Raw genomic sequence first — 22,498 nt, 5'->3', positions numbered from 1 at the left:
AGCGTTCTGTAGTTTTTAGAGTACAGAACCTCTACCTCTTTGGTTAGGTTTATTCCTCGGTATCTCATGGGTTTTGGTGCAATTGTAAATGGGATCAATTCCTTAATTTCTCTTTCTTCTGTCTCATTGTTAGCGTATAGAAATGCAACTGATTTCTGTGCATTGATTTTGTATCCTGCCACGTTGCTGAATTCCTGTATGAGTTCTAGCAATTTGGGGATGGAGTCTATATCCTTATGATGTTAAATCTTTCTATCCTTGAACTTGACATATATCTTAATTTACTTAGATCTTCTTTAATGTCTATTACAAAGTTTAGTAAGTATGTCTATATTTGTTTTCATATGCACAATGTTTAGCTACTTATAATCAATAAAATTGATACTTCAGGATAATGTGACATGATTTATCTTGTGGTTTTGAGTAAACCAAGCATGTCACCAGTTGTTTCTCCTAATGTTTCTCACTTACTGTAGAATAAGTCATTCTGACCCTTATCCTTTTAGCTACTGTCTTGCCTGGAGCTCTGCTTCTTTGTTCCAAAGCCCTGAAGCTACAGACAGACGATGTTCAACATCATTCCTCTCACTCTTGTATGCTGGTCTCTGATTAATACTACATCATTTACCTACTAATTAGTCTTGCATTACCATGATACTGCCAAAAGGATGTAGAGTGTACTAGTTAAAAACATATATTTTTATTTAGACACCTGTTGGTAGAATCTTTGGGGTTTTTTTTCCTATTTATTTTTTTTTTCTTTTTGATGTAGTGTTCCATGATTCATTGTTTGCATATAACACCCAGTACTCCACTCAATACGTGCCCTCTTTAATACCCATCACCAGGCTAACCCATCCCCCCACCCCCCTCCCCTCTAGAACCCTCAGTTTGTTTCTCAGAGTCCATAGTCTCTCATGGTTCGTCTCCCCCTCCGATTTCCCCCCTTCGTTTTTCCCTTCCTACCCAAAGAACAAATAATCCAATCAAGAAATAGGCAGAAGACATGAACAGACATTTTTCCAAAGAAGACATCCAAATGGCCAACAGACACATGAAAAAGTGCTCAACATCACTCGGCATCATGGAAATCCAAATCAAAACCTCAATGAGATACCACCTCACACCAGTCAGAATGGCTAAAATCAACAAGTCAGGAAATGACAGATGTTGGCAGGGATGCGGAGAAAGGGGAACCCTCCTACACTGTTGGTAGGAATGCAAGCTGGTGCAGCCACTCTGGAAAACAGTATGGAGGTTCCTCAAAAAGTTGAAAATAGAGCTACCATATGACCCAGCAGTTGCACTACTGGGTATTTACGCCAAAGATACAAATGTAGTGATCCGAAGGGGTACATGCACCCCAATGTTTATAGCAGCAATGTCCACAATAGCCAAACTGTGGAAAGAGCCAAGATGTCGATCAACAGATGAATGGATAAAGAAGATGTGGTATATATATACAATGGAATATTATGCAGCTTTCAAAAAAACGAAATCTTGCCATTTGCAATGACGTGGATGGAACGAGAGGGTATTATGCTAAGCGAAATAAGTCAATCAGAGAAAGACATGTACTATATGATCTCACTGATATGAAGAATTCTTAATCTCAGGAAACAAACTGAGGGTTGCTGGAGTGGTGGAGGGTGGGAGGGATGGGGTGGCTGGGTGATAGACATTGGAGAGGGTATGTGCTATGGTGAGTGCTGTGAATTGTGTAAGACTGATGAATCACAGAACTGTACCTCTGAAACAAATAATACATTATATGTTTTAAAAAAAGAAGATAGTAGGAAGGTAGAATCTTTGTTTGAGAAGCCTTGGAGAAATTACCTAATCTCTCAAAAACTTAGTGCCAAGCACTGTTTTTAGGTACTGAGGATACAGCAGAAAAAAGAAACAAAATATCTGCCCTTATGAAGCATACATCTTAGTGGGATAAATAATAATAAATTAATTAATTGATATATATTAGGTGGTAATAAGTACTATGAAGAAAAATGAAGAATGATAGGTGGACAAGGACTGTCAGAGTGAAGGTGGAAGTTTGTTATTTTTCATTTAGTGTTTAGAGGACGCTTCCTTGAGTTTAAGTTGAAGAAATAATTTCTGGGAAGTGAGAGACTGACTGCTTCACGCAAATATCTTGGGTAATTCCAACCAGTGGAAAGAGCATGCAAGGTCCTGGGACAAGACTGCACTTAGTGTTCAAGAAATACCAGGAGGCTAGTATGTTTGTAACAGAATGAATGAGAAAGAGAGTGGTACATGATGGCAACCAGAATTAGCTAACAGTAGAAGTATAGAAAATGATGGTGATCTAGATATAAAATCTTCAAAAAAAAATTAGTTAAAATGGTCCAAAATTTTGCAGATAACAGCAACTGGCCAGGAAAAAAAAAAAAAAAATGGCAGGTAGAGCAACAGCTTTAAAGCTAGACAAAACTTAAAGCAGGGGGTGGGGGTGGATGCATAATGGTTATGAGCAGGTAATAACAAACAAGAAAGACACCTAACCCACATTCAGGCTCAGAGGAGTGAAAAAAAAGTCATGACATCAGAGGAGCTGTGGGAGTCCTTACGGGATGTATGTTTCAAATAAAGTAGGAGGATCAGTAAAACACTCAGAAGTTGAGGGTATAAAAGATTTGGATAATGTTCCCTGAGTTCCAGAGTGATAGAGAAAGTGTTTCATAAGAACTTCTCTTGTGAGGTCATTGCATTGTCAATCAAAGTCATCAATAACCTCTAAAGAGCTAAATCCACTGGTCAATTCTTAGGTGTCACCTTACTCGACCTCTCAGGACCCTGTGACATAATTTATCAACTCCTTAAAAAACATTGTCCACTGGGCTTTCAAGACACCCTCTCTTGGTTTGCCTCTAGTTGTGTGGCTGCTACTTCCCAGTCTCCTTTGTTGATTCCTATCTATTCGGTGTCTCTAATCATGAAAACTCAGGGCCTAATCATTTACATTATTTTTTTTCTTTTGTATCTATACTCCTTCCTTGGTCACTCAACTATTCTCATAGATTTAAATACCACCTACACTCACTTGACTCACATTTCTATATCCAGCTTAAGCTGCCCTGAACTCCAGGGTTTTATATTTAACTACCTCCTCAACATATTCTCTTAGATATTTAATAGTAGATATCTCAAACTTTGTTCTTAACTGGGGTCCTGATATTCTCCCCAAACCGACTCATTCCGTAGTGCTGCCTCAGTTAATAGAATTTTATCCTTCCAGTTAAATATTTCTAAAAAATATATAATCATTAATCTATCCTTTTTTTCCATATTATATCCAAACAAATCCTATTGTCTCTAGATAGATAAGGGTTAAATAGATAGATGATAGAGAGAGACAGAGAAAAATATATATACATTTGGCCCTTGAACAATTCAGGGGTTGGGGCACTGACCCCTCACATAGTCAAAAATCCACATATAACTTTTGACTCCCCCAAAACTTAACTACTAATAGCCTACTATTGACCAGAAGCCTTACCAATAACATGAACATCTAATTAACACATATTTTGTAAGTTATATGTATTACATACTGTATTCTCACAATAAAGTAAGCTAGAGAGAAGAAAATGTTATTAAGAAAATCATAATTTCACATTAAAATAGACAAAACAGAAAAAAAAAAGAAAATCATAAGGAAGAGAAAATACATTTACAGTACTATATGTATATTTATTGAAAAAAATCCATGTGTAAGTAGACCCATGCAGTTCAAACCCATGTCATCCAAGGGTCAACTGTATTTAGAAACAGAACACACCACTCCTTCACTGCTATCATTCTGATCCAAGTGATGATCATCTCTAGACTATATTATTGTAATGGTCTTTGTGGTAAATTAGACTTCAAAATATTCACTCTCAACCTGTCAAAGCAAAAGTTTCCCCAGACAAAGTTAAACAGGTAACAGAGACTTTATTCAAAGTTATTGCTGTAGGAGAGGGGAGCCAGAACTCAGCCTGAACCCAACCCCACTGAAACAGAGAATGGGAGAGTTTTTAAGTGCTGAGATGAGCTGCTAGAAAAGTACTGAAGTACCTTAGTGGGGAGAGGTCGATCAACAGGGTGAGCATATTGAGCTACTCCTGAGTATGAAAGAGGTGCAGGAAAAGAATTTGCAATTATAAGTGTTCTGAAGTAAATAATCTAAGAAAAGGGATGTCAAGGATCTGGAATCAGGAAGAAGCCTGCCTAAAGTTCAGACAGCCAAGGGAAACATTAAGACTGTCTTGGTCAATCCTTTCCTGCCCCCGTTTCCTCAAGTGCCATACTTCTCCATACATTGATTCTGGATTCTTCCAGGTAACTGGCTTTGACCAATAGAATGAGACCAAAACTTCAGTGTGCTAGTTCTGAGCCCAGGCCTTAAGAGGCCTTTGGTGTTTCCCTCTGTGTTTTCTTGTGTTCTGCCACTGTCATAGCAAGAAGGGCTCAGGCAAGCCTGCTGGTGCCAGGAAGAGAAGGAGAGATACCCCAGTTGAGACATCAGTGTGATCCCAACCTAGGTCAGCCAACTGCCATCCAATCCTTAGACTCGTACACAAGCCCACCTTAGATTAGCAGAGCCTCCAGCTGACCCTAGCCTAGATAGGTTAAAATGCATAAAATAAAAGTTTATTGTTCTATGCCTCTAGAGTTTTTTTTTTTTTTTTAAAGGTTTTATTTATTTGTTTGAGAGAGAGGATGAGAGGAGAGAGAGAGCACATGAGAGGGGGGAGGGTCAGAGGGAGAAGCAGACTCCCTGCTGAGCAGGGAGCCCGATGCGGGACTCGATCCCGGGACTCCAGGATCATGACCTGAGCCGAAGGCAGTCGCTTAACCAACTGAGCCACCCAGGCGCCCTATGCCTCTAGAGTTTTATGCATGGCTCTTAGGTGGCAGAAGCTAACTGATATAACCTCCTAAGTGGTCTCCCTCCTTCTCTCTTACTGTCCCTTAATCAACTGTCTATGTAGCAGTCAGAATAATCTTGTTAAAACATTAGACAGATTTTGTCACTCTTTTTCAACATCCTGCAATAGTTTCCAACTCACTCCTGGAAAAGACAAAAGTCTTTAAAAAGCTTACAAGGCTCTATGGGATCTAAATCCTGATTACCTCTTTGATTTCATTTTCTCTTACACTCCCCTTCGCTCACTCCATCCCAGCATCTTTACCTATGTCTTCCCAGGACCTCTCCATTTGTTGTTCACTATGCCTGGAATGTTCTGTAAAAGATATCCAAATGACTCACTACTTCAGTCTCTCAAGCTTTCCCTAACAACCCTACTTAAAATTTCAGGACTCCCTCAACAGACGGTCCTGTACACTCCTAGTCCACTTTTCTTCACAGAACTTTTTCACCATCTAACATACTATTTTTAACAACTTTATTGAGACATAATTAATATACCACAAAATTCACCCATTTAAAGTGCACAATTCAATGGTTTTTGGTATATTCATAGATATTTGCAACCATCACCTCAAAAAGAAAGCCTGCACCCATTAACTATTACTGACCTATCCCTGCATTTCCCCAGCCCTAAGCAACCACTAGTCTATTGTCTGTCTCTATATATTTCTCTATTCTAGACTTTCATATGAATAGAATCATATAATATGTGGCCTTTTGTGACTGGTTTCTTTTACTTAGCATAATGTTTGTAAGGTTCATCCCTGTTGTAGCACATATCAGTTATTCCTTCATATGGCTGAAAATATTCCATTGTTTGTTTATTCATTCATTAGCTAATAGGCATGTAAGTTATTGCTACCTTTTGGCTATTATGAATAATGCTACTATAAACATTCATGAACAAGTTTTTGTGTGGATGCATGTTTTTACTTCTCTTGGGTATATACCTAGGAGTGAAATTGTTGGATCATAAGATGACTCTATGTTTAATTGTTTGAGGAACTGAAAGTTTTTCCAAAGTGGCTGTACCATGACACCTTCCCATCAGTGGTGTATATGGATCCTCCCACATCCTCACTAACATATTTTCCAACCTTTTGTTGCCAGCTATCCTACTGTGTGTGAAGTGGTATCTCATGGTGGTTTTGATTTGTATTTCCCTGATCATTAATGATGTGAAGCATCTTTTCATGTGCTTAATCATCACTTGTATATCTTCCCTGGAGAAATGTCTATTCAGATTATCTACCCATTTTTAAACTGGATTGTTTGCCTTTTATTGTTGAGTTGTAAGTGTTCTTTATATACTCTGGATTCAAGTCCCCTACCAGATATACGATTTGCAAACATTTTCTCCCATTCTGTAGGTTGCCTTTTCACTCTCTTAATAGTGTCCTTTGATGCATAAAAGATTTTAATTTTCTTGAGGTCCAATTTCTCTAATTTTCCTATTGTTGCCTGTGCTTTTGGTGTCATATCTATTAAGTTGATGCCAAATCCAATGTCAGGAAAATTTTCCCTATGTTTTCTCCTCTAAGAGTTTTATAGTTTTAGCTGTTACATCTAGGTCTTTGTTCTATTTTGAGTTAATTTTTGTACATGGTGTGAGGTAAGGGTTCAAATTCATTATTTCGCATGTAGATGTCCACTTTCCCCAGATGATGGGTTTTTAAACATCTAGGATTGAAAATAATGTTCTGTGCAATTTTTTCCCTTCCTTAAACTACTTATAAGTATATATCTAAGTTATGGAAGAAACAGACTAAAATAAAGAAAATTACAACATTTAATGTTAATTTTTTCAGATACATAAAATTTTATAGATTGAAATTAGGCATTCCTACTGACAGCAGGCTTGGCCTCCTCACTTACTTAGGTGAATGAAATCTGACCATGATTTACCATCCTCTTTCCCCACTATCTCAGGACCAGCCAAATCCCAGTTAGAGACTGCCCCATTAGCCTAAACTATAATAAAGATGATAAGGAGCAGAGGAGCAACTGACCCATAGCAGACAAATAATGAGAACAAAAATAAACATTTACTGTTGTGGGATAAAACAGTTTTGAGATTACTTGTTACCACGACATAACCTAGACTATCCTGATTGAAACAAGAATAAATAACTAGTAGCTCAGATAAAGATATACATAGCATTTCATGCTTTAGCAGTGTAGGCTACCTGGCATAGTGGTTAAGAGAAGAAACAGAAGCTGGACCACCTTGGTTTAGATCCTGGGCCTTTGCATACTAACAATGTGACCTTGGATGAGTCACTTACTGTCTCTATGCCAGAGGTCCTTGGGTAATAATAATAGTTACCGTAGGGAGTTCTTTTATGATTTAAATGAGTTCTTCTTTGTTTAGTTTTAAGAATTAAGTGCCAGACTTAAGCAGTATTTCTTAGCTTGTGTTCCTCAGGAGACCAAGGACTTATGAGCTATTCACTGGGGAATGCAGTCCATGACAGCAGGCATGAGTGACAAAAGATATGAAAAACGGAAGGCTGTAAAACCAATAAAAGGATGTTTTATCAAGCTTGCTACCATTAAGTACAACAAATTGCTTGATCTTTGGAACTTCTCACCTTAGAAGATGTATAAACTGTGTCTCCTGACTGTCCCTCAGAGGGGAAAAGAGGAAAAATTATCTACCAGTTTCTACTTCCATTGGTCAAATTACATCCAATCAGGAGTAACTCCCCAGAACTTCTGGGTTGTCCATGTACAGACTTGGATGCCAAGTAGGTCCCTCTGGTGAAATCAACAGGGAATCCCTATGGCTAGATGTGAAAGGTGCTCCTGACATGCATAATATTAAATATTAGTTGTTAATATCATTATTATTGTTTGCATTATACTTATAAACCAAGCATTTCTAGAATCAATTTTTGGAGGTAGAGAGAGGTATCTAGCATAGCAGAAAGCTATTGCCTGCAAAGTTGGGAATAAGGGAGTTTAGGCACTGGGCTTCTCCAGTGTTTAACCTCAGTGCTACACTGCTTTGGAGTATGGAGCTCTAGATGGATAGTTTTCTCTGGCACTTACTACCTAGTTACACAAGTAAGTAAGTATTGTATGTCAGAGCAAGATTCTTTAGAATGGGACAGCCTCTTTTCTTTTCTGAGAGTGATATTTCTTCCCTATCAGACATACTAACCGAGGCCTTAAGTTCAAGAAAGTGTACAGTCACTTCTATACAGGCCTCCTTCTCCTGATATTCTTCTTGAGTTCCTAGCTTCTATGTTATGCTCCAGAAATATTTCCCAAAATATTTTAATTTAACAGAAGGCTCCACTTACCAAGTATCTTCCAGTTAGAGAAATGTATTCATATAAATAAGCAGGTATTCCTGAATAAGAGAAAAAATAAATACATGAATAAATAAAAAGATGACTGGTTGAATTACTACATCCCTTAAAACACATAAACAAAATGTGATTATTTTTATAGGCAATACCTATACATGGTTACAAAAATAATAAAGAGAATGTTAGAAGGCAAAGAGTGAAAAATCTTGTTCTTTCTCCATTCTATCTGCCCATTCCCACCACCACAATCACACAGGTAACCACTGCTTAATTTCTTACAATGCATTCCACAAGCAAATATAAATATACACTATTTCTACTCCTTTCTTATACAAAAGTAAATACTAAGTTCAATGTACTTTGCTTTTCTCACTTAACAATACAGCTTGGGGATCATTTCTTATCACAGAAAGAGCTTTATTATTTTTATAGCTGCATAATATTTCATTGTTATGAGTGAAACTATTTAACGAGTCACCTACTGATATCCCGTTTGGTTATCAATATCTCATTATTACAAAAATGCCACAGTGGATAAAACTGTGCTTATGACATAAGAAATGGAATCACTGGTTGGGACCAAAGTCAGGCTGACTAGGGAAAGAGTGAGTGAAGTTGGTGGTGCTAGAAAAGAGGCACAAGGGCGTCCTGGTGGGAAGCTGGATGACAGCACACTATGCTTGGGTCTGTGAGGGGGAAAGGTAATGGGGAACCCAGAAGTGAATGGGGGAACTGGAGCCACAGGAAGAGAGCTACAAAGAGGAATCAGGAAACAAAGTAGGCAGGAGAGGATGAACGACTGAAGGGGACAGGAAGCAGGGGCCAGGTAACATGGACCTTGGAAGGATTGAAGAATGTGACAGAGATGAGAGGCTGCCTCCTCTTCTGCCCTCTCTGCACTCCCCCCTGAGCCCAGGGACCCAGCAGAGCCAGCTCTCCCTTGTCACATCAGCTCCTGGCACAGCAGCTCCATTGTGCCACATCCTTTGTGGCAGCAGGCAACATGATCTGGGTGCTGTCAGGTGAGAGAATACCAACTTACCTAGCTCTTTCTCCCACACCCTGAGGAAGTCCACCAATTAGAGATGTGTCTGTATTTAAAAAAAACCACTCCTAGGATTGTAAAGGTGTCCCAAATTGTGGAATGACTTCATTCTCTAAATTCTGCCAGCCAAGGAAATATGCAGAGAAGTACTAAGGTAACAGAACTTTGGGACAGGAAATCAAGGGTAAAGGAAATCCTTCCCCCACAACAGCATCAACATCAGCTGGAGCTGGTTAGAAATGTAGACTATCAAGCCTTAGTCCAGAGTACTGAATTAGAATGTACATTTCAACAAGATCCCCAAGTGATAGAAATGCACATTAAAGTTTAAGAGGCACTGCCTTAGGTCTGCATTTCCATCACTGAAATTAGAAATGTCATATTCATTGACTTGAAAGAATAAAGTATTGTTGTGTCTGCTATAAGAAGAGAAAGAAAGAGATTGAGAGAGAGAGAGACTATGTTTGAGCCAGGGAAGTAATAGGAAGCTTACACAATCAGAGGACCTAAAGCACAGGACATTATTTAAATGACCTAGAATCTAGTAGTCATTCCATTCTGTAGTCAGAGAATATTTTTCTACCCTTTCCTATTCAGAAACTTAAATATCACACATATTATTTTTCCATTTAATTTTTAAAAGTTTTATTGTGAAATGTATCATAACTTCAGAACAGTATGTATAATGAAGGGGGGAAATTGGAGGGGGAGATGAACCATGAGAGACTATGGACTCCGAGAAACAAACTGAGGGTTCTAGAGGGGAAGGGGGTGGGAGGATGGGTTAGCCCAGTGGTGGGTATTAAGGAGGGCACGTATTGCATGGAGCACTGGGTGTTATACGAAAACAACGAATCGTGGATCACTACATCAAAAACAAATGATGTACTGTGTGGTGACTAACATAACATAATAAAATAAAATAAAATTTAAAAATAAGAATAGTATGTATATCTGTATCTGTATCTATATATGTAACTTTATAATAAGGTGAATATTTGAGTAACAACCAAACATGTTAAAAACCAGGCCATACTTAAAGGCTTTTGCTGCACACACATTGTTTGATGATGATTATGATGCATCTAAAAGATGAGCAAGTACTTTTCAGACCATTCTAGATTCATAATAATTAAGACAAGATTAGTTACTAAATAGGTGACAGCATCTTTTCACTCCATCCCTAAGGGCTTGTGTGACTTTGTCATTTCGGAGGGTGAAGATGAAAGGGTTGAGGAAAGGAGTAACCACTGAAACCATGAAGGAAACCACCCTATTGTAATCTGCAGCCTGCGTTTGCTTGGGTTTCACATAGAGGAACAAGCAACCGCCATAGCCAATCACAACACAAGTAAAGTGGGAAGCACACATAGAGAAGGCTTTCCTCCGGCCAGAGGCTGAGGGGATCTTGAGGATGGTGGAGATGATGTAGGTGTAGGAGATGATTGTAGGGATCAAAGAACCAAAAAGAACAAAAACAGTCATTAAAAATAGGATAAACTCTGTGAAAGGGGTATTATTGCAGGATAGTTTGAGCAATTGCCCTCAGTCACAGAAGAAATTGTTCACCACATTTGACTGGCCAGATTTCAAAAAGGAACCCAAACACCCATGAAACAATGACCACCCAGATGCAGGTTCGGTTGTTCATAATGATGTTGTACCTCAAAGGGTTACAGACAGCCATGTAATGGTCCACAGCCATCCCCCCCCAGCAATGCAAACTCTGTGGTCCTCACAGCAAGGTACAGGAAGAGCTGGGTGACACATGCAGCCAGAGATATTGTCTGCATCCCACGGAGCAGCAACCCCCAAAGCATCATGGGCACAATAATAGTTGTAACCAAGATCTCCAAGGCAGTGAGATGACCAAGGAAGAAATACATGGGGGACTGCGGACATTTATCAACATGCACAATCACAACGATGACCGTTTTCCCATCAATGTCACTAAGTAGAAGAAGAAGAAGGTAGCAAAGAGAAGATGATGTAGTTCTTTGGAGCCAGGGAAGCCAAGGAGATAAAATTCAGTGGCACTAGAGTGATTCACCAACATTTAGTTCTGAGCTCTTGAACCTTGTGAAATCTAAAGAACAAAGGAGAGAAAACAGGCTTCTGATTTCAAATAGATTAAGGACAACTCCAATTTGAGGAAATATATCCCATACCTAGACTCTACAACATAATGCTACTATTTTCTATACAAAGTTGGTGTTAGTTTTATGTAGGACATGAATAAATTTGAAGGTAAATGTAAATGCCCAAGAAGATGAGCAATAGCCACCAACACCACACCCTAGGCGTGAAAACACACCCACCCCTGTCTCAACCCTTATCTCTCAATTCACCGGCCACCCTCCCTCCAACTCTGCTCTGACCTGCCGCCCCATCTACTTTCCTGACCAATTTATACCACCAACACTTCCATCTCAAATGCCCTAAAGTGTCTTCTCTGCCTCCTTTATCCATTCCTGCAAAATCCTGCCGCATTTCAACAATTATAAGAGTAGCTAATCCCAATCTTAGCCAATCACATGCAGACATGGTTATTTCTTTGTATACTCTAAACATAGAGGATGCTGCTTTATATTCATGTTAAGTTCTGCCTCAATTATATTACAAACTTTGCAGTGTTGTTAGCAAGTGGGACCTATCTAGGACATTATAATAAGATGAGTTACTTTGAGACAAAATATTGAGTCTTTCCCTGACTTCAGGAGAGCTGGCTCCTTGGAGGGGATTATTCATTCTTCCTCCTCATTCTCATGATGAAAGCCTTACTCCATTGTTCATTTCAGTGAATGTATATCCTCCAGGCAGGAAAAGCCCTTCCAGAGCCCAGAAGGTGATCTCCAAATCCGAGATTTTGGTATCTCTGGTCAGTAATTGTCAACAGGGTGGGGTGGGGAAAGGGATACAGAAGGAACTCCTAACTGAACTGCAGTATCCACCCTGGGACCAGAAGACAAGAAAACACCTGTGATAGAGAGGCAAAATTTTCCATATTCCCCCGGTCTCAAATCTCTACTTCTAGCAGGGAGACAAGACCTCCAAATGGGCAGCCTATCCCTCTAACCAAACTGCATGGGGTCAGTCCCATTGAGCAACATGGAAAATTCCAAAGAGCACATCTGCTTATCTACGACCTACTATTTTCTCCAGAGCCAAAGGGTAATGAAAAAGTTAGAAGACACCAATAGAGATCATACTGAGTTCCTCAGGAGGACTGGGCTCCTTCCCTCACCACATGCAGGTCTTTGCTCAAAGATATCCTCTCCACAGATCCTTTCCCCTCATCCACCCCAAAACAATACATGCACAATTTCACTTTCTAACCTCTTTAGGCTGTATTTTCCTTTCTACTGGCTCTCATCAATACCTCAAATCATATTATATGTTTACTTGTTTGTTATTTTATCATCAAATCCCACATTAGAATTAAGTACCTTGAAGCAAGTTCTTTACATTTCTTGTATTACCACCTGTGACAAGAACAGTCTGACAAAGTATATATTCCATAAATATTGTTAAATGAATATATCAATTAATAGATCAAAGAAGAAATCAATGAAGAAACAAAGAGTATCCAACCTGAATACCTTTCCCTCCATTCACTCTTCTCCAAAGCACTGCCCAGTCAACCTGCAGTCTCTCTTCCAGGAGATCCCCGACAAGAGGGTAAGCAGATATAAGGAAGACAGGATGAGAAATGAGAGAGCAGACACTTAGGTGATGCCAGAGAATGTGCCCATTGCCAGCACAGGTACCATCAACCTGCCCTTTGCTATGGAGGGATGATCTGATGGAGAGCCATCTACTCTGTAGCTCTCTTACTCCACTCTTCAGACTCTGGGTGTCCTTGTTCTATATGGCAACAAAGCCTAGACCCTCTCATGATACTGCTCTTCTACTCTTTCCTTCACTGAAGGGGATACCTCCAGAGATGGGGACTGGAAGGCACTCACCTCCAGAGATGGGGACTGGACTGGAAAGTTCTATTGCCCTTCAGGCATCAATCCAGGCTACCTACAGCTAGTAAAGAGCCATGCTTAGGAGGCAGGGGCAGTTCCTGCTATTCCACTCATGGCTAAGAATACCATCCACACACAGGGGCTTAGGAAAAAGTTCAGAAGTAGTGCTGAGAGGAATCCACCTACCTCCTCCCTCATTCCCTCTGCCTCCTTCTTTCTCTACCTTATCTGTCCCCAAGGATAGTTATACACTGAGGAATAATTTGCAGTTTTAGAGACACACTAGGGATGTAGTCAAGGAAAAGCTGAAGAAACTTTCGGTCTTCCCTCCTGAGGATAATCAAGTTTTAGATCCTGGAAAAGTTCTGTGCATTAGGCAAACTTAAAAACTCCCAGTCAGAATTTCTCAATGTCCAGCTGCCTTCCTCCCAGACCCTTACTCATCACAACAACCAAGCTGTGAGCAGTCAATCCTCTGATCTGCTCTGTGCTTCTCCCTGACTCCATTTATCCCTACAGAGCCTAAGTTACCCCCAAGCTAATGAGTCCACTAATGCCTACAAAAGACACACATCAAAAACCTAGAGGCCACTAAATCTTCTCCCTCATCATCTCCAAGGTTTCACGAAACACATCTTTCCCAGAGAATCTCTGCACACTCTCTACCACATACCCTCTGTCCACAATTATGAGAGCCTGGTAAGAGAGAGAAAGAAGACCTGCCCACCTACTCCAAATTTACATCCCGTTAAATCCACAGCCCATTCCAGGCCCTCCAACCTTTATCCAACTGTGGTTGTTCAGCCATACATTTCCCTTCTCAATCTTCAGAGGCTCTCAGGTCACCTCCCTGTGCTGCTTGAATTGAAGGGTGAAAGTGAAGAAACAATATTCTGAATCAACAACAACAACAAAATATTACATAAATGTGAGGATGGTTGGGATTCAGAATAAAATAGCAAAATCACATTTAAAATATTTACTCTTACACTTTATAAAACAACGGTCATTTTTCGTAACATTAATCAGGTCATAATTTAAAAATCAAATGGAAGGATATAAGGTAAAGTGTAAATATTCCTCTCCCCATCTGCTTGATTCTCCTGATCCATCTGCTAGAGATAAATATTATAAATTATTATTTTACATTTCTAGTGTATTCATAGAGAAGTGTTCTGTATGTTTATAAGAATATCCGTATGTACTATTTTTAAGTAAATGATATTTTAATAAATATACTGTCTGCTACTTCTTAATATATATATGTGCATATGTATGCTTGTGTTTGTTTTAAACTTTTCCCTATTAACAATGATATGTGAATCAAATTTTAAGTGATTGCTTATTAAATATTCACTTATGAAAACACAGATCATTACTAAATATGATGATGCACATTTCATTTTCTCCAATTTTTCATGTCTATATTGCTACTGCAATAATATTCTCATGTCTGAAAAGTTGTGCAAGTATAACTTTTTTTTAGAGAGAGAGAGAGAGCATGAGCAGGACGGGCAGAGGGAGAGGGAGAGAGAATCTGAAGCAAACTCCCCACAAAGAGCAGAGCCTGATGCGGGGCTGAATCTCTCCACCCTGAGATCATGATCTGAGCCAAAACTAAGAGTTGGATGCTTAACCACCTGCACCACCCAGGCACCCCCCATAACTTTTTAATTGTATTAAATTATTAGCTATTATCAAGTCACCATCAAAAAGTTACACTAACTTATAATTTCTTTTTAATTTTTATTTAAATTCCGATTAGTTAGTATGCAGTGTAATATTAGTTTCAGGTGTACAATATAGTGATTCCACACTTCCATACATCACCCAGTGCTCAACACGACAAGGGCACTCCTTAATCCCCATCACCTACTTCACCCATCCCCCCAGCACCTCCCCCTGTCTGGTAACCATCAGTTCTTTTCTGTAGTTAAGAGTGTGTTTCTTGGTTTGCCTCTCTCTCTCCTTTTTTTTCCCCTTTGCTCATTTGTTCTGTTTCTTAAATGAGATTGCATTGGGCCTATGCTCAGAGCCTCTGGTCAGAGTATTTCTATTTTAGTGTTAACCGCATGCAGATCCTAGAATGCCACTCACAAAACAGGAGTCACTAATCATACTGTGAAGTAGAGACGCATCCCTGAGGGCCTCACCCCTAAGTGTGCTGACAGCTGCCCACGACACCTCTGTCCCACCATGTGCCTGTCAGCCTCTGAGGGGCCGTGGGCTGGATATGTGTGATGACTGCTGGGGAACAGGGAAGGAAGGTCACTGGCAAATAAGGAAATCTGAGGAGGGTGAGGGGTGCACTCTGTGTCAGAGCTTTCATTGAACAATCAACTTTCATAATTCCAGGCATGGTTCCATTTCTCTAGAGGTCTTTCCAGTATGATCAACCAGACACTGGCAGAGTGGAAATGGAGAAAGAGGAACATAAAGTAATAAAATTTCTTTGGAAAAAGATTCATTTCTTATAAACTTAAATATATATCTCCCTATGATCCAGCAATTATACTTGTAGTAGTTGCCTAAAATAAATCAAAACATATGTCTTTACCAATACTTCTGTTACAGTGTTCATAGTGCCTTTAAACATTTAAACAGAATTGTGACAGAAAACAAATATCCATCAACAAGAGAATGTTATATTCATATGAGGAAATACTGCTCAGCAATGAAAAGTAACAAAATACTGATAAGACACAAAATGGATGAATTCATGTACACTACAATGAGTGAAAAGGTCAGATGCCAAAAAAATGCATACAGTGTGGTACCATACATTCTAGAATAGATAAAAGTAGTCTGTAGTTAAAGGAACCCCAACAGTGATTGCCTCAGTGCTGAAGAGAAAGATTAGGAGGGAATACTGAGGTATGTGGGCTACCCTTTTTAAGTTATTGGGTTATATTGATTAGCTTTTTATTCAGGATTTTGGACTCTCTGTTAATGAGAGATATTGACCTATAATTTTCTTTTAGGTAAGGTCCATGTCAGGTTTTGGCATCAAGGTAATTTTGGTTATCATAAAATGAGTTGGAAAATATGCCCTCCTTTCCTTTTTTATGGGGAAAAGTTTGTATTATTTCCTCCTAAATTGTTTGGAAAAATCCATCAGTGAGGAAATCTAGGCCAGGAGTTTTCTTTGTGAGGAAGTACTTGTTATAGGTAAAATACCTTTTGTAGCTATAGGACTATTCAAAACTTCTGCTTCAGTTTGTGTTTTCCAGGTGATTTGCTTAATTCATCTAGTTGTCAAGTTTATTAACATAAAGTTTTTCATGATATCCATTTTTGTACATTTACAGTTTATTGCACTATTGTGACATCTTTTGTTTCCATTTCTGATATTAGTGATTTGTGTTTCTATTTTTTCCTTGCTCATTCTTGTGAGGGATTTACCAATCATATTATTCTTTTCCAAGACATTACATTTGGCTTTATTGATTCTTCTCTATTGCTATCTGGTTTATATTTCATGTTCTCAAGTCATTCTCCCTAGGTGTCTCTTCACACAGTGTTCTATTTATAAGGACACCAGTCAATAGGATTAGGGACCCAGCTTACTCCAGTATGACCTCATCTTCACTAATTACAACCACAACAACCCCATTTCCACCCAAGTTCAATTCTGATATACTGGGAGGTTAGAACTTCAACATATGAATTTTGACAGACATAATGCAACCCAAATAGATGTCTTGGTTGTTTCCAATTTTTGGCAATTATGAACAGAGCTACAAAAGTATTCAGGTGCAAGATTGTGTGGACATGTTTTCAACTCATTTGTATATATACTAAGGAAGATAATTGCTGGGTTGTACTGTAAGAGTATATTTAGCCTCATAAGAAATTGCCAAATTGTCTTTCAAAGTGGCTGTACCATTTTGCATTCCCACCAGCAATGAATGAGAGTTCCTGTTGCTCCATATTCTCACCAATATTTGGTGTTTCGGATTTTAGCCATTCCACTAGGTATGGGGGGTGCTTCATTGTTGTATTAATTTGCAATTTCTTAATGACATAGGATGTTGACCATCTTTTTATATGCTTATTTATCAACTGCATATGTCCTTTAGTGAGGTGTCTGTTCAGATCTTTTGCCCATTTAATTGAGTTGTTTCTTATTGTTGAGTTTTAAAAGCTCTTAGTATGTTTTGCATACATGTCCAATATTTCATATGGGTTTTGCCAAGTATTTTCTCCCAAACTATGGCTTGTCTTTTCATTCTCATAATAAGTCTTTCCCAGAGCAGAAGTTCGACTTTTCAGTTTTTTCTTTCATGGATCATGCTTTTGGTGTTGTATCTAAAAACTATTCATCCAACCCAAGGTCACCTACTTTTCTCCTGTTAGATTCTGATGTTTTGTAGTTTTGCATTTTACATTTAGGTCTCTGATCCTATTCAAGTTTATTTTTGTGAAAGGTGTAAGATCTGTGTCCAGATTTTTTTTTTCATGAGGATGTCCAATTGTTCCAGCACCTTTTGTTGAAAAAACTATCCTTTCTCTGCTTAATTGCCTTTGTTTTTGGCTAGAGATCAGTTGATGATGTCTGTGGGTCTATTTCTGGGCTTTCCATTCTATTCCACTAATATATTTTTCTATTATTTCACCAATAAAACACTATCTTAATAACTACAGCTTTATAGTAAGTTTTGAAGTTGAGTAGAGTCAGTACCTTCAACTCTGTTCTTCAGGATTGTGTTGGCTATTCTGGGCCTTTCACCTTTCCATATAAACACTAATATCACTTTGTCATTATCTACAAAATAACTTACTCAGATTTTGGTTGAGATTTCATTGAATCTATAGATCAAGTTGAGAAGAATTGGCATCTTAATAATACTGTTTTCCTGTATATGAATATGGGGTATTTTTCCATTTATTTATATCTTCTTTTATTTCTTTCATCAGAGTTTTGAAGTTTTCATAGTTTTTCTCTGATAGATCACGCACAAATTTTGTTAGGTTTACACCTAAATATTTTTTGGTGTTAATGTAAATGGTGTTGTGTTTTTAATTCCAAATCCCAATTTTTCATTGCTGGTATATAGTAAAGCAAGTACATAGGAAAGTGATTGACTTTTGTATACTAACTTTATATCCTGTGACCTTGCTATAATCACTTTTCAAGAACATTATACCACTTCATGGGTAGTGCAAGTATCTTATAACAGAATATCCCCTGCTCCTCTCACATCCCTCAAGCATTGCTGTCATACATTTCACTTATTCATAAGCTAGAATCATCTAATATGTTGCTGCTCTGTCATTCTGACAAACAGTTATCTGTGAGATCAGGTAAGAATAAGAAAAATTAAATATTTTATTTCACCTTAATTTATTATTTCTTGAAGATTCTTCCTTTCTTTCTGTAGATTCAATTTCTGAACCATATTATTTTCCTTCTCTTTAAACTTCTTTTAACATTTCTTACAAGGGTGGTCTACTGGTGACAAACAAAATGTTGTTTGTCTGAGAAAGTATTTCCTCACTTTTTAAGAATAATTTCCCAAGATACAGAATTCCAGGCTGGTGGATTTCTTTCATCAACACATTAAGTATTTTACTCTGCTTTCCTTTTGGCTTGCATGCTTTCTGAAGAGGAATCTAATGTAATTCTCATTCTTATTCCTCTGTAGGTTAAGTGTTTTCTCCCCTTCTGGCTTCTTTTAATATTTTGTCTTTGTCTTTGATTTTCTGCACTTTGACTATGATATGCCTACATGTAAATTATTTGCTATTTATCCTGCTCATATTCTCTGAGGTTCCTGGATCTGTGGTTTGATGTCTGTCATTAATTTTAGAAAGTTCTGTTATTATTACTTCTAATACTTTATCTGTTACTTCTCATATCCCCAAGACACATAAGATATACTTTTTGTAACTATTCCAAATTCCAACTGTCCTAAATTCTTAGATACTCTGTTTTATCTTTTTCATTCATTTTTCACTTTGCATTTCAGTTCTGGAAGTTTCTAATGACATATCTTTAAGCTCAGTGATTATTTTCTCAACTATGTGCACTCTTTTGCTGAGCTCATTAAAGCCATTCTTTATTTTTGTTTAGAATTTTTTTTTCATTTTTTCTGAGGTTTAATTTTAACTAATGAATTTTAGATGATGAATGTAATGTCAATCCAAATCTTTGCTTATCTGCAATGCACAAGCTATTTTTTGTAACTTGTAGGTGAAATAGATTCTTTTCACCATGGCAGCGTTTTCTCCCTTGTTTATGGTCTTTCTTTTTTCTACCATTTCATTTTTACTCTTTCTTATAGTTTCTATTGCTCTGCTGATATTACCCATTGGCTCTTGCATTTTGTCCACTCTTCTACTAGAGCCCTTAGCATGTTAAACATACAGTTATGTTAAAATCCTAGGTTGATCATTTCAACATTTCTGCCATATCTGAGTCTGATTCTCATGTTTGCCCTGTCTCTTTATACTTTGTTTAGTTTTTTAGTATGCCTTGTAATATTTCACTGGAAGCTAGACATTACATAATGAGTAAAAACACCTGAGGTAAACAGGTCTTCTTTTTTTTTTTTTTAAAGATTTTATTTATTTATTTGAGACAGAGAGAATGAGAGAGAGAGAGAGCACATGAGATGGGGGAGGGTCAGAGGGAGAAGCAGACTCCCTGCCGAGCAGGGAGCCTGATGCGGGACTCGATCCAGGGACTCCAGGATCATGACCTGAGCCGAAGGCAGTCGCTCAACCAACTGAGCCACCCAGGCGCCCTGGTAAACAGGTCTTCTATGTGAGGTTTTATGTTTATCTGGCTAGGAGTTGGGCTGTGTTTACTGTTTAATGCAGCTGTAGGTGTGAGAGGCTAAAATAAATCTCTTGTTTTTATTTTTGTCTCACCTGTTGTCTTTGTTTCCCTAGAATCTCCTTTTTAAATAAGGTCTTAGACTCACAGTTATTTCTGTTGTAATCCCGTTATCACAGCAGCCCTACTGATATGGTGGTAAGGAGTGGAGGGAGTGAAACATTCAGCATTCTACAGTCCTATGATTAGATCTCAGTCTTTTAGTGAACCTGTGTCCCTGGGTTGTGACTTCCAGCTTCCCTGTAACTTTGGTGAAACAGGAAGTACAGAAAGACTGGAGTTGGCTATTTCCCTTCCCCCAATTTGTTAGACTCTGGTAAAAATCCAAGGTATTTAGGCTTTGATAAAATAGTTTCCCTTAAAGGCAGGCTTTTAAGGAACAGGATGCTCTTGGGTGTATTTCAGAATGGTTATTTTTACCCTTCCCCTACTTTGATAGGACTCTGAGTTCTCTGATCTTCACTCTGAGATCCTGCCAAGGATCCTGCACATACAATTCATAAATGTGTGGGGGCCCTCCTGAGACTGGGACTCTGGAGGTTTTAGCCCCCAAGTTTGTCCACAGGGAGCTTCCAACAATTTGTCAAGTACTTTCTAACCTCATACTGGCTCCAGCAATGGGCTTCTGCTCCAGAGTTTCTGCTCCAGTACACTGTGATTCATTGTATTTGCCTGTCTTACCAATTTGAAGAGCAATGGTTTGTCCTGTGACCTTAATTCTCTGACGGATTTAAGAAAGTATGCTGATTTTCAGTTTCTTTGTGCTTTATTCTTGTTGTGAGGACAACAGTGACAACTTCCAAGCTCCTTAAATGGAGACCAGAAATCCCTCTAATTGTTTTATTTTAATATAAAGTACAGATACAGAAACACTACACAAAACAAATGTATATCTAATTTATCATGAGGTAAGTACCCTTGTAACTACCACCCAGATCAAAGGAAAAGAAAGAACATTCATAGAAACCCCAGAAACTTCTGCATTATCCCATTAGAATTATAATCCTCATTTACCCAAAAGTAACTATCTTTGCAATAATCACTTCATTACATTTCTTTTATCACCCAAATTTGCATCACTACATACTATAGCTTAATTAATCTTGCCCATTTTTTTTAAAAGATTTTATTTATTTATTTGAGAGAGAGAGAATGAGAGAGAGAGAACACATGAGAGGGGATAGGGTCAGAGGATGAAGCAGACTCCCTGCCGAGCAGGGAGCCCAATGCAGGACTTGATCCAGGGACTCCAGGATCATGACCTGAGCCGAAGTCAGTCGCTTAACCAACTGAGCCACCCAGGCACCCTAATCTTGCCCCTTTTTTTTAAAGTTTCATGTATCCTTTTAGTCCTTTTAATCTGTAGATCCTTTCAGCATCCCCTTCTTTTCCTTATAATCTATCTGTTGAATTCACTAGGTGTTTTGACTGTAGTTTCCTATAGTCTGGATTGTGGTAATGGCTTCCTTATGGTACAGTAAAATGTATCTTTCTGTTCTCCACATATTTTCCTGTGAATTGGCAGCTGAATTCAGAGCATTGATAAGACTAAGCTCCTCTAGTTTTGATAAAATGAAGGACTGTTATAGTATGTCATCAAAAGACACATAAGATCTAGTTTTCTCTTTTCCATGATGTTAGAAACAGTTGATGCATGACGTATAAACATCATTGGGGGTTGCTAAATGGTGATATTCTAATTCTATCATGTTTCATTAATTATCTACAATACTTTGATATTTTCATTTACTATACATTTACCGAAAATAAATACTTGAATCTTTCCATTTATCAGATCTCAAAATAATAAATAACTTTCCTTAATCTCTTTTGAAGGTGAATAATGTAAGTATCATTATGCACTCATGGTTCTAAGTATACTTGATGGGTTTCAAATGATTGCATTTTGTATAATTATTGTATTTTCAACATTACAACTTGTATTTTCAATTTTTTTTGTATTGTATTGTATTATTATTGTATTATATTTTATTTTCAAATTACAACTGGTCCCATATTGGCTGGTGAAAATCTCTTCAGTTTGGCCCCTGAGTCCTTTTAACATGTCCCTAGTCATCTTTGATATCTGGTATGACAAAATGTTCCAAGCTCATCCTGTTGATTTCTGGCCCCAGACCTGGAATCAGCCATATATCCAGGAGCATTTGTTTCTTACGGTTTAAATGGTCATTCAGGACCATGATCTGAGCCTAAAGAGCATGCTTATTGTTACTGGGTTGGTCACTGAACTAGCACTCTTAAAAGACACATTAAGAATTACACACACACACACACACACACACACACACACAAATGCATATGCATATATATGCATACATACAGAGAGAGAGAGAGAGAGGAGAAATTCATACTGATATATCTAATCCAATTCAGGAATAA

The 22,498-nt window shown here is 38.2% G+C and overlaps 2 protein-coding genes across 2 annotated transcripts in view; both read right to left on the bottom strand.

Moving 5' to 3' along the window:
* Positions 1–8,249: 8,249 nt before the first annotated feature.
* Positions 8,250–22,498, bottom strand: part of LOC118547750 (putative inactive serine protease 58) — a 46,107-nt gene continuing 31,858 nt past the window's right edge. The window contains exon 4 of the mRNA XM_078059833.1: positions 8,250–8,285. Coding sequence (XP_077915959.1) covers positions 8,250–8,285 — 36 coding nt within the window. The remainder of the gene's footprint in view (positions 8,286–22,498) is intronic.
* On the bottom strand, positions 10,433–11,345 carry LOC118532177 (olfactory receptor 9A4). The gene is given in 4 exon segments (XM_036086594.2): positions 10,433–10,868; positions 10,870–11,000; positions 11,002–11,225; positions 11,228–11,345. Coding segments are annotated over 4 exon segments (909 nt in total).

Source organism: Halichoerus grypus, chromosome 12 (genome assembly GCF_964656455.1).
Source record: "Halichoerus grypus chromosome 12, mHalGry1.hap1.1, whole genome shotgun sequence".
NCBI lineage: Eukaryota > Metazoa > Chordata > Mammalia > Carnivora > Phocidae > Halichoerus > Halichoerus grypus.
Note: the sequence above shows the minus strand (reverse complement) of the source record. Positions and strands in the feature narration are given on the sequence as shown.